Raw genomic sequence first — 12,174 nt, forward strand, 5'->3', positions numbered from 1 at the left:
CGATTCGCGTGCATACTAAGTAAAGATGGCAATGAAATTCAAATTCATATATTTAAATTCAATGCAATCGACATCTATCAGACGTCACAGAGAGTACAGCTAGGTGTGGATGATGTTCCTAAGGCAAGGAATGAGCCATGATGACTCTGTCTCTGCTTCGATTTGCATGACGCTAAAATATTCCAAGAGCAAGGAAGAATACACACACTTCGTGTATTGAATTATGTATGATAAGGTTTTTTTTTTTCAATTCAAGAACGAAAAAACGAAAATAACGAAATATGTATTAGTGTTTACCGTAATCATTGCATTGACAGATGGTTAATGTTACGGTGTACCATCGTGTTCTTTAAAGCCAAGAACAAGACGATCTTTGGCATACTCTAGATGTTGGTGCTACGTGCTCTGGGGGCAACGATTGACATACACATAAATAAGGGGCGAGCCGTAATAAATTCAATGAACCATGCTGGAGTCCAACAAAAGGCAGCCTTGAGCGAGGGATTATTAATATTTTCCATACTGCTTTTGCAGCTTTGTTTGAGTTCCTGAAATGTGAGCCACATCCACAGCAGTTGGCTCCATGCGGAAACTTGGATATAAATCAGAGCAAGTATAAAAATGCACGTCAACGTGCTGCACGCATACCCTGCTGACTGCTGACTACCGCATGTCGGGACCATCAAGCAATCCATTGGTCAAGAGGGCCGCTGGTTTGCAGTTTACAGAATATAAATAGGGACTGAGGCTGGGACTGGGTGTTGCTTAGAAACCAGTTCAAACAATGCCCACCAATGCTGGCCTAATGACTGCAAGCCACAATATCAACGAGTTAAATCATGCTAAGAATAAAGCTGTAACGCAGAAATATGAAAGCCATTTTGAGTTCCTGCACCTTCTCCAACTTCTCATTTGCCTTGAGTCTTTAATCTAACCCACACATGGTATGTGTTTGTTACAGACCACAAGCTGTCGACGACGTACTAATAACCAGACAGCTTTCATCCTGAACAATGTAATGGTCAAAGCCACAAATTTAATTGGACATTCCTCAGCTGATGTCCAGTGAACTAGCTCCTTTATGGGCGATTGCCTATTTGCATAATTTTTGATTTGCTTTAAATGGTCATAAGCAATATTTTAAAATTAGTGAAGCCATTTATAATTGGGATTCATCATTCAATCCAAACTCACCGCAATTTCAAAGTATTGATAAATATATTTTACAATTGGGAAACATTATAATATCCGACGTTACGATGAATAAGATTGTGTGTAAAAGATTGAATGAATAAGTTTCGTTCGTTCATTTTAAAACAGTGAACTAGGTAGTAGTTTCTTTTTACTGAATTTTGTTCCAAACATTGTTTATCGTTCGATTTCGTTCATCGCTTACACATTTCTTTATTTTAATTATGTTATTATACTGTAGGATACTATTTAGATTTGCAAATGTGTTTATATTTTCACATAGAATTTGTAATGCATATCATAAATTTAAAAAAAATCCATTTTAATCCAATGTTCTACACTTCAATATGAAGGCGATAGTTAAAGGAAAATAAATCGAAACATGTGAGCACAAACGAACGAAATAATAAAAGTGAACAGGAACAAAATTAAAGAACTGATTAAAGAACGATGAACTTATTGAGTAAGTTCATATTACAGAATACGTAATTTTTAACCAAAACTTTATATTCAATCGTTCGTGAACGATCCCACATTAGTCATTCTTTACTAAAGGCTCTTTAGTATCTCCTATAGCTACGTTGAAATGTAAAGTAAATCTTAGTAGAGTGCATTTTTGCACACGTTCTTAGCGTCACCATTTCTTGTATAAATTAACAAAATTGATTAGATTTTGTTTAAAAAAAGCCAAGTGCTTTATTCAGGAGTTGGATTAGAACTAACTTAAACAATCTAAATTATTAAAAATTAAAGCTCTGCTGCTGAAGTGACTTTTTGTGGTTCGTCGCTGTCGCTTTCGGATGTAGCCGCTGCAGTTGTCGCGCTGTGTATTGGAGGTCCGAGGCTCGGTCCCACGGTTTGGGCGTTACGCAAGGTGCTGGACATTGGAGATGGTTTCTGATGACGAGGCGCACGTGGCTATGGTTATGTGCAGGTGCGCCGTTGGTTTGGTCTTATGCTGAATCGGAGCGCGTGTTGTATCGGTGCATTGGCGTGCATTGGCACCGGCGATGCATGGCTATGGGCTTTGGTAATGTGTGGCCTTAACTTATACTTGCCTTATGAGTCTCCACCAAAAAATAATGTAAAGCATTCTTTTACTATATGTGTGCATGTTTAAGATGAATTTTTTGTTTCTCAACGAAGTCAAATTCAAATGCTTATAAATGCGTCTACTGTCATTTTCATATTTCAGCTTTTCTTCTTTAAACTTCCTATTGCTAAGTACATATGCACGAATTTATATTTAAAATGAACACATTCCTCTCTTCGAACAGATCTGCAAAGATTTGAGCAGTAGTAGCCCAAAACTATTAAAATGATTTTTATTGATTTTTCGTTGTCAGCTCTAGATTGAAAGCCAAGTGTGCAGAAGGATTAAATGGACCTATAAAAATTGAGTTGGTACCACAAACGTGCCGCTTGAATGCGTCTGTGGCTGGACAACGTGATTCACGATGGCGTTCTGTCATAATCCCAACGGCAATTGTTAATAAAGCTTCACTTAAATACAATATGGATATTGACATTAAAGCAAAATCAATTTGTCAATTACATGAAATATTTTTTGTTAAAGAACAGACACAGTAAATGTTAAACTTTTAATTCCATTTGCGCATGAAAACCAACAAATAAATCAAAGTCACGCCAGCAATGGGAATGGTCCCAGTGCGATTGGCTGTGGGCAACGATGAAGAGGGGAGGGAGGGGGGAGAGAGACGCAGTGCAGAGGCTACAACTGCGGCAGCTGCAATGTCCAATGAATTAAAAGTATAAACAAACACACCGCGCATACAAACACAAATACATATACACTTTTATATATAATTGTATTCTGGTAGAGCAAAAGTTTACAATTTTGCTACAGTTGCGACTGTGATTTAAGTGCCGGGACTGCTGGGACATCGCAACCACTAAAATAAATTCGTAAAATACGGGAAACAAAAAGCGAAAAATGGAAAATTCATAAATTGAAATGTATAGTTTATTTGCCAGGCTTCACAAAGCAAGCCGTCTTGAAAATATGAAAAAGCATAACCAATGGATTTTTGTATAAAGTATTTTGCTTGAATTTCACTTAAATGCTCACTCAATTCGCAATCCATTCATTTTCAATTCAATTCAATTCGAAATTCAATTCAATTGATTTTTTATTGCCAATTTTGTGCATTTCAAAAAAAGGCATGCTGATTTTTTTTTTATCAACATTTTGTTTGCCGCTTCCATTGAATTTGCCGAGGAATTGCGTGTGTAGCAGATTAGAACCATTTGAATTGTTTGTAAAACTAAAAAGACCTATAACTTCACCGTATTTGGAAAGTGATGGCTGCAAACTGTTCAGTTTTGACTTGACTTTTCACAGATTTTTATTTATTATAAGAATGACAGAATACTCAAAGCTTGATTTCGACCAAAAAAAAAAAAAATGTTAAACCAAATTGAGACAAATATAAACATAGATTGTTTTGTTTTTACACAAAAAATCACAACACTACTTGGACACAGTGAATATATCCAAATTCTTATGGATATTTCAGCTTCCAGATATGTCAACTTCAATAAATAATAAACATTGTATTTATTCTAGTATCTATTGTAATTGCTGCATTTTGACAAGAACTATTAAAATACATCTTTAATATGTGCTTGCTGTTGTTGCTAAAAGAAAATATTGTGTTAAACATTTGCATATTCAACTCTTGTTTTTATTTGCATACGAGTCGACACATTGCAACATTTTTTGGTCATGGAATTAAAGACAAATAGATTTTTGGCAAAATGCAACACATTTAATAAAAAATATAATATATAACTAGAAAACTAGAAATTCGATGCCACTGTACTTGTCAGCCGCTGATATTTATGTGCTTGTGTGTGTTGGCCCGCAGAAATAGAAAAATCCAGCCGGAACACATTTCATAAATCTTTTCTGCGATTGAGCACAACCGCGAGGCGTCATTTTGTTTTTTGGTTTTATACATTTTTTTTTTTTCAAATTTGTCGTTATTTTTTGCTGTGCATTTTGGTGATTTGGATTCTGGTTTCTGGTTTCCAGCTCGATTTTTTTTTTGCGCGTTGCGTGGCGTTCACTTCTGGCTGTCAATGGTCAAGGGAGCGCTTCAGATTGTGCTGAGTTGAGTTCAGTTATCGTTTGAAGCCGCTGCAGGTACCACTAGGAACCACAAAACTTCTGCTTCTATAAGGGCCGAAACGAGACAGAGGACCAAATGGTTTGCCAAATGAAATGAATGATTTAGGTGAGGCACAACAGCGCTTTTTTTCTGAATCCCGAGCACTCGCAGTCCCTTAATCGTGGTGCTGCAATGCGTCGTAGTGAACTATTCAGCATCCATATCATGGATACAATAACAATCAAGGCCAAGCACCCGACAATCAATATCAATGCAGCTTGCCAAGCTGGCTCAAGTCGTTCCTCGTCCATCTGAGGAACTTCTGTGTTAAACGGTAGTTCGGATTGTTGGCGCGCAATGTCTTTCTTCAGTTTTTGGCAATCGTAAATGGATTTAAAATGTGGCAGATAATAGTAGACGACGGGATGCCCGTTTAGCCACCAATCATCCCAGTATTCGTGTTGTTTTGCGAGCAATACGCGATTGCAGAATGCTATAGCCTCACTTATCCACTTTTGGCACTCGATACTTTCTATATTGTTAGTGCAACTTGGATTCATTGTATAAATCAAATGTATTTGTGTTTTCCGATATTTTTTTTGGTGAATATATATCTCAGCCTACTCTAGGCTTGGAAATCGACGGGCTTACTGCGTCTTAGCCAATTTACCCACCGAAATTTACGACGTCTTGGATCGGGCTTTGTATTCTTCGTTGTTTGGTCATAAAGTGTGGGCATCTTTTCAATAGAATCAATGGATGTGGTTCGCTTAATATCTTTGGTTCCGGAGGTCGAATCTTCGTGTGATGATTGTCCAGATTGATCGCCAGTTCCATTGGTTGTTTCTGAAATTGATGAGGCATCAGTAACATCTTCATCTTCATTCAGTTCTTCAGTAAGCAATGTTTCGTTAGTTTCTGCATCACTTGACATATTAGTTGCTTCAGCATCCGGTTCATTGAACTGGTCTTTATCTACCATTTCTTCGGTTTTCTTGGTTTTCTGTACGAACTCGTTCATTGGAAATTTATCCCAGAAGGCGGCAGGCACATAAAATCCATCACTATGTTTGGGTGCACTATGCACGGTGCACTTGTCTTGCAACTGTTGCACTACATCATCCACTGAAGAGCGACCACCCACTTGTCGATCCTGACTGCTGATATCAGTGCAATCCTTCTGAGGTGGCTGCGAAATGACAAACGCTTTTGCCAAAAGCCACACAGCCAGCGACATACAAAATATTATAAACAAAACAAGCATCAGGATTATCCAAAAGTCTGTTTCACCGTTATTGGTGAAAAAAGCATGTCGCAAATCACGTTTCAGACGCATACATTCATCTGTTGTCATAAATTTATGTGCACCATTAACGATACGGTTATCGGTATCATCATCTAATTTCCAATTGGGACACTGCGCACACACTTCTTCTTTCCATTGCTTGCAGGCGTTACTATCAACATGAAGGCCACACTTTGAATTCAAACCCATCCTGAGTTAAGTATCTGTAATAATGGCAGACTACGGAAAATGACAATATTTCTATTAAATCAAATTTTTTTTGACAAGTTTTAATGACACAACTTACTATTGACATAATAAGTATTGTATACTAGCATACACCTTGAGGACATTTTCATTGAAGCTACTTTGGTCACACTCAACTATTGCATATTATGTTATTGTCATTACTACTTTAAAAAGACGATTCTATTAGAACACGGTTGTTAAATAAACTTTAAAGGCCAATTTCAAACTTACATTTTTGTTTTATTCGCCAACATTTCATTTTATCGTATTAATGTTGACCGACTCTTAAAAGTTCATATGTAAGTGATCCAAAATGAATTTTTGAGTAGTTTTCCTAAAAGCATCCCTTACATAACTAAACTTCTATATTTAAACTGCATCTCTTTCAATCGGCATACCGAGCTATGTGCTTTAAGAGTATCACAAACTGTACAAGTCTAAATTTATTCTTTAAGACTTATATCCATCACCATGTACATTGATACTCATGAAAAGAACTTACCGATTGAAAATGTAAGGGATATGGTGGTAAGTTTTAATGAGCTCAAGTTGCCAATTTTTGAGAAAGTCAATAGTAAATATACTAAAGCATAGTATAGTAGAACGTCACTATTTTTCCTCCTAGTTTGAGTCATCGCAGTAACGTGACAAGGATTGACAGGGCAAAATGAATTTTCTCACTTGCAAGGGATGCTAATTTTGGTAACAAGTTCGCCAGCACCTTCACCGACTCCTTTACAAATCTTTGGGCCATTGAGCGAATGTTTGGCGGAACTGACGGCGTGTTTCCGATGATGATAATACCTGTGAACGTGCTGATGCCTCCAACTGATACCATTGAAATATTGCTCACCACCGCCAACACTCCGGGACAGGCTGTGCGACAAGGACACATAGGCAATTATAATTAGATGTGGAGGCAGCGCTTCAAGCTCAATTAAAGAGGACGTGGTTCAACGGGCTGGCAGGCAGTTGTAGAATGTTGGCCAAAAATTGGGTTAAAACGTGCCCTAGTCGAAGCGTATGCAAACTGGTTTCAAATTGTTTCTGTTTCAATTTGTGTTGCAATTTTTGGTCAACCAGGCGGATGCGTGACATTTTGGCTATATTGAAATTTATGCTTCCGACTCCAATCCGCACATTTACACAACTTTCGGGCGAAAAGTTTTCATTTTCATACCAAAAATTTTCGGCTTAACTTCCACTTCCGCGCCTGCGGTCGCCCAACACAGTCCTAGCCCCCCCCACACCAGACTCATACAGCCATATAACCGCCGGCTATGCGGCGGGAAATTGGTTTATTTTATACTTATTGACTGTTTTCGGCGGTCGTCAACAGTCGGTTGTCGGTCGTCGGTCCTCGGTTTCTGGTTGTCGGCAGCATTTGGCAATTTTAAATTAACATGCAATACGATTTGTTGCGAATTCCAATTAAAACATTTTTATTGCTCATTTTCGGTGACTCCTATGCACATTGATTCAAATTATTTACAATGTTAAATCGTTAAACCATTCAGCTAATGTTCCAAATTGAAAATGTTTACTATAATGTTGGTGTAAAATTAGCTTATAGTACGGCGAAGGGATACATACCATTACACTTTCTGAGTGGTAAAGTAACTCACTAAGCCACACAGAATAAATTTAGCGACAAGCAAGAAATCTACAATCGAGTGTGCTCGATTGTAAGATACCCGCTAATCTCTTTGAATAAAAGCAAAAGCAGTGCGATTTTATTCTAAGAATATAACGAAAATATACCACAACTACTAAACATATGTCGAATGGTATATTTGGTATATGGATTGATATAGTATTACATGCAAAATATATTTACTTGTTTGAAATTACATCACATAATGTAGCATCTCTGTGTATACATATTCTCATCACATAGTTTGAATTTCATTTTCCTATCCTCTGTTCTTATTTTGCAATTGGCCTGTGTAGATTTTTATGTCGAACACTTTAATTTAACCAAGTTTAAGTAAATCCATGAATGTAATTTGCGGCAGATACAAGCAAACCAAAAGCAATCAGGAAACAAACACAAATTATCTTCACCAGCAAAGATGAGACAATAACATAATTGAAATTAATATCATAATTGCTTTACTTTTCGAAATATCTTTGTGCTATTCACGAACAGAGTCAATTTCCTGTTAAGTGCTCAATCGACTTGCAATAAATGCAAATGTAAATGGTTTCAGAAACGTGCTTTCCGCATTGCAATCACCAAATGGTCACCTACATATTCGAGCATACTCGTATATCTGATGGCATAAGTTGAAGCCTCAAATATATAGCACCACTTGAAATAGGCCTACGACTCGATACCATAGAAGCAATAGGTCTTTGCACTACTGCAAGTGCTAATGAAAGCGGACAAACATGCACACAACGAATGAGTTTAGGCATTTCATGTGGTTAGAGCTAAGGGGTAGACTGAATGGTCATTTTGACCACACGCATCTCGAATGCATATCCGGCAAAGGCCGAAAAGTACAATTCAAGAATGGATGAAGTGGAAGGCATGAATAGAAAATGGTATTCCAAAACGCAAAACCAGCAACAACTAAACTCTGCTCGTTAGTAGTTCAAAAAATGTCTCTCTCTCTCTGCTTTCAATGTTCCTGTTTCATACTCCACATAACTATCTGTGCTCCCATAGTTGCAGATGTGAATAAAATGGGTCGCGTTCATGTCTGACTCTGTAAGCAAGTGTGAGTTGAAACTGGTTTAAATTTACCATTTTTAATACTCAACTGAATGCTAAATTTTGAGCAACTTTATATTACCAAACTAGAGAAGTATAAAAAGTCTTCTATTACATATTAAGGAATCGAATTTCATATCTCTTATGGGTATTCAAAATATATATTTCTTTGACATAGTTGCTACTAGAATTAAAAAAAATTAAATCAAATAACCGGCTTCGCTGGTCTTAGTTGCTGTGGTAGACAAAATTATATATTTTTAATGTAGTATAGACTTTGTGTTAGACTTTGTTATAATACTGAATATTTTTGTATTTTTTGAAAATGGGTAGCGGTTGGCCATAGTCATACTTGACAATCCCTTTCTTACATGTTTCATTTTGGCATCGATATATTCTTATATTTAACTTAATTAAAACAACTCAAATAAAAAAAAATAAATAGCACTTTCGCAGGAATTTAAACCTTTGATATCCCGGAGGACCATTTAACGCATTACTTTTACGCCATTGGCAGCATAGAATAAAAAGATTCTCAAATCAATATTATTCGCTAGCCACATAAATTACAAAGTTTATTAAAGATCATTAGAATGCGATCAGTGTGCCATTATCAACCTTCTTACTTATGCCATTAAGGCGATATAAATTCCAAATAATATTCCATACAGCTTTGATTTATGTTGCATTAAGGATTTTAAAATGGCTTGTTTTAGTTTACTTATTACTTATTTTCATATATGCATTAATATATCGCAAAAACTATTAAGAGTATTATTACAAACAATATAAGTAAAAGTAGTCTAATCAGAGCACAATTATAAGAATTTTTTGGAATCGAAACTCCAAATTAATATATTTCATTTGAGAAAAGTGTTTTTAATATTAACTTTCAATTAAACCATGACAACGAATTATCATACTTATTGCAAAGAATATTTTTCAAAGTAATCCATTCGTTATAATTATTATCCATATTACAGTAATAAAATTTTACTTAGTGTCCATCCAAGTGCATACGTACAGTTAGATGTTTTGTAACCTTATCAACTTTAAGTTAGGTCGCTAATGCCAACACGTTCTCTGGCTTGGCAAATTCACGCATCCTCATGGCATTCTGGACGGTCCAACGCTGTCTTCTTTGTCGCCTTCATCGCCTGCATTATAGTCCACGTCCAAGTTCACGTTCAGCGGAGGTATTTGCAGGCTGGACTGCCTTTTGGCGAACGCGTAAATCCATTTGAAGCAAGGGATTTTATCTTTCAGGTTGTGCTTGCTGGCTGATGTGCTGTTGCTGTTGGTGTTGCGCTGTTGCTCCATGGTGCTTAAAGCATTGCCTAAGCGTTGACCATGCGCTTCCGGCCGGACTGGAATTATCGGAGTTGTCAGGATTTATGTTGAAAGCACAATGTGCTGATTACGCGTACAATGGCGTCCACTTCATGTCCAGTCCTCCGTTTGACTTAGGAGATTAAAAGCATCGCTTATTCAACATTAAGTTATGGCGACACGGAATTTCCAAAGAAAGAACACATCTGCACTTGAGCATTCGGATGCTGAATGCTTTTTGTACAAGTGTCAGTGTACTTGGAAGCTTATGTCAACTGATGACCATCACTTAAATTAATACTAACTTTTACTTGGCAGTCTCGACCGTATATGTTGGGCTTTTCGAGTTCTTCTTGAATTTCATACGTCTAAAGTTGGTAGATATATTCACAAATAAAAGTCAATATATTCTTAAACTGGCGAGGATTTCCATGAAGCCGATATGGTTGCCAAGCAAAATGCGAAAAAAGGGAAATTTAATGAAATTTCAAATTTGCCACTCGCTTTCTCTCTTGAGTTGTCAGCTTCTGTCTGCGTGTCAATGTGTGCATGTCTCTCAGTCTCTCAGTCTCTCCGTCTGCCCATGTCCTTTCATTCCTGAAGTGTGCGTGTGTGTGTGTGTGTGTCTGTGTTTGTATGTGATTGCGTGAACCATGGTCGTGTCTGTTGAGTGTCCTTTGTGCTCCAGTGACAGCTGCTCATTTCACGCTTGGTAATTTCAATGAATTTTTGTTAGCGCTTTTTGAGCCATGGCTTCTACTTATTTGTATGCCGCTTCATTAATTAAATTTTTCTGTTTTATTCAGTTCATATACATAAATGAATAGTTTATGTAAATACGCAACTTTCCTCCCCTTAGTAAATACCCGGAAAAATCACATTTAGAAATTTTAATTTTAAAGCATTTATTATATCTTTTGGACTTTCCAAGTATTTTAATAAGCTTAGGACTGACATTCCAATCCGATTTGCTTGAATTGACATTCATAAGATCATTAACTTTACTTGGTGGAGCACCTGATTTATTTTTGATGTGCTTAAATATTTCACTGCAAATTTCCTCTAAGTTTCTATTTTTATTTCTTATTGTATTTATTCAGTTGTTTTTTGATCTTCTTTTTCTCAAGGCGTGATTTTCGTCGTTGAGTCTTGCGCCATTTAATCCAATATCTTTGAATTGTTCTTGCGGCTCGATTCATCATATATGTCAAAATTCGACGTTGGTTGCGGAGAATCTCTTCATTTTCGAATTTAACCACAATATCATTGAAAATTGCTGCCTCTCGATGATAATCAATCATAACTTTATCAAGTTCTTCTTGTGATTTAACCAGCTCATCATGTAGTTCCATGTTTCTGATCATTTTTTGACGAATAGTTGAGTCATATTTCTCAATGCTGGCTTTGAGCTGAAACTCCAACTTAGTTCTGATAATTAAATACGAAAATATAAAGAGTTATAAGAATAGATTGTAACTTGGACCCTTACTTTTCATCTCGCAAATTCTTTAAATCGTTTTGATTTATTTTGACTTGTTTTTCAAATTCCGACTGCAAGGGTTTAATCTCCGCTTCTAGCACTACTAATTCCTCAGCAACACTTTTTCGATTCATTCGTATAATTTCTTGACAATTGTCGCTGCAATAAAAGTTAAAGCTATTAACAATTGCAAAAGGGATTATTTTTAAATTGACACCTTTCATTACGCATTCGCTCTTCATGTTGTTGTCTTTTCTCTATAATTTTCGCTTCGCACTTGTGTAGATATACTATCTTGGCAGCCATTTTCCATCGTTCTCGGACAATCTGCTTGGCTAAATCCTCCTTTAGTTTCTCAATTTTTCTCTTAATAGTTTCATTCTCCAAGTAGATGGCATTAAGCTGGCGTTCGTTGTGAATTTCTTTTTTGGAACTGCGTAACAGGTGATGCTCGCAGATGTTGTAAAGCCTCTCAAAAGTAATCAGGAAATATTTGTCGCGAAATGATATTTTCTTCATTAGATTTGGAAAGAGCTCGTAGATCTTATAGTTATTTTGAAAGAAATCAATTATTTTAATCATGCCATGATCACTTAACGGTGGTATTTTCGCTCTGATAATCATATCACGGCGCAGCGTATAATCTTCCAAAAGCTTTAGAGCAGGCTCATATTTGGACCCTTTCAGAGCACTTCGAGCTTCATCTGGATTCTCCAAAATATGCGGTAAAATCAGAGAAATTTTTACGATTTCTATGGACTCCTTAAGTACTCGAATCACGCAATTAATCTGA

The 12,174-nt window shown here is 36.6% G+C and overlaps 1 protein-coding gene across 1 annotated transcript in view; it reads right to left on the minus strand.

Annotated features, from left to right (window-relative positions):
* Positions 1–10,789: 10,789 nt before the first annotated feature.
* Positions 10,790–12,174, minus strand: part of LOC133837311 (uncharacterized) — a 1,486-nt gene continuing 101 nt past the window's right edge. Inside the window, exons 1-3 of the mRNA XM_062268020.1 lie at positions 11,599–12,174; positions 11,391–11,540; positions 10,790–11,329 (exon numbers count right to left, since the gene is read on the minus strand). The exon at positions 11,599–12,174 is cut by the window's right edge and continues 101 nt beyond it. Of these exons, the coding sequence (XP_062124004.1) occupies positions 10,978–11,329; positions 11,391–11,540; positions 11,599–12,174 (1,078 nt within the window). The 3' untranslated portion in view covers positions 10,790–10,977. The remainder of the gene's footprint in view (positions 11,330–11,390; positions 11,541–11,598) is intronic.

Source organism: Drosophila sulfurigaster, chromosome 2R (assembly GCF_023558435.1).
Source record: "Drosophila sulfurigaster albostrigata strain 15112-1811.04 chromosome 2R, ASM2355843v2, whole genome shotgun sequence".
Lineage (NCBI taxonomy): Eukaryota > Metazoa > Arthropoda > Insecta > Diptera > Drosophilidae > Drosophila > Drosophila sulfurigaster.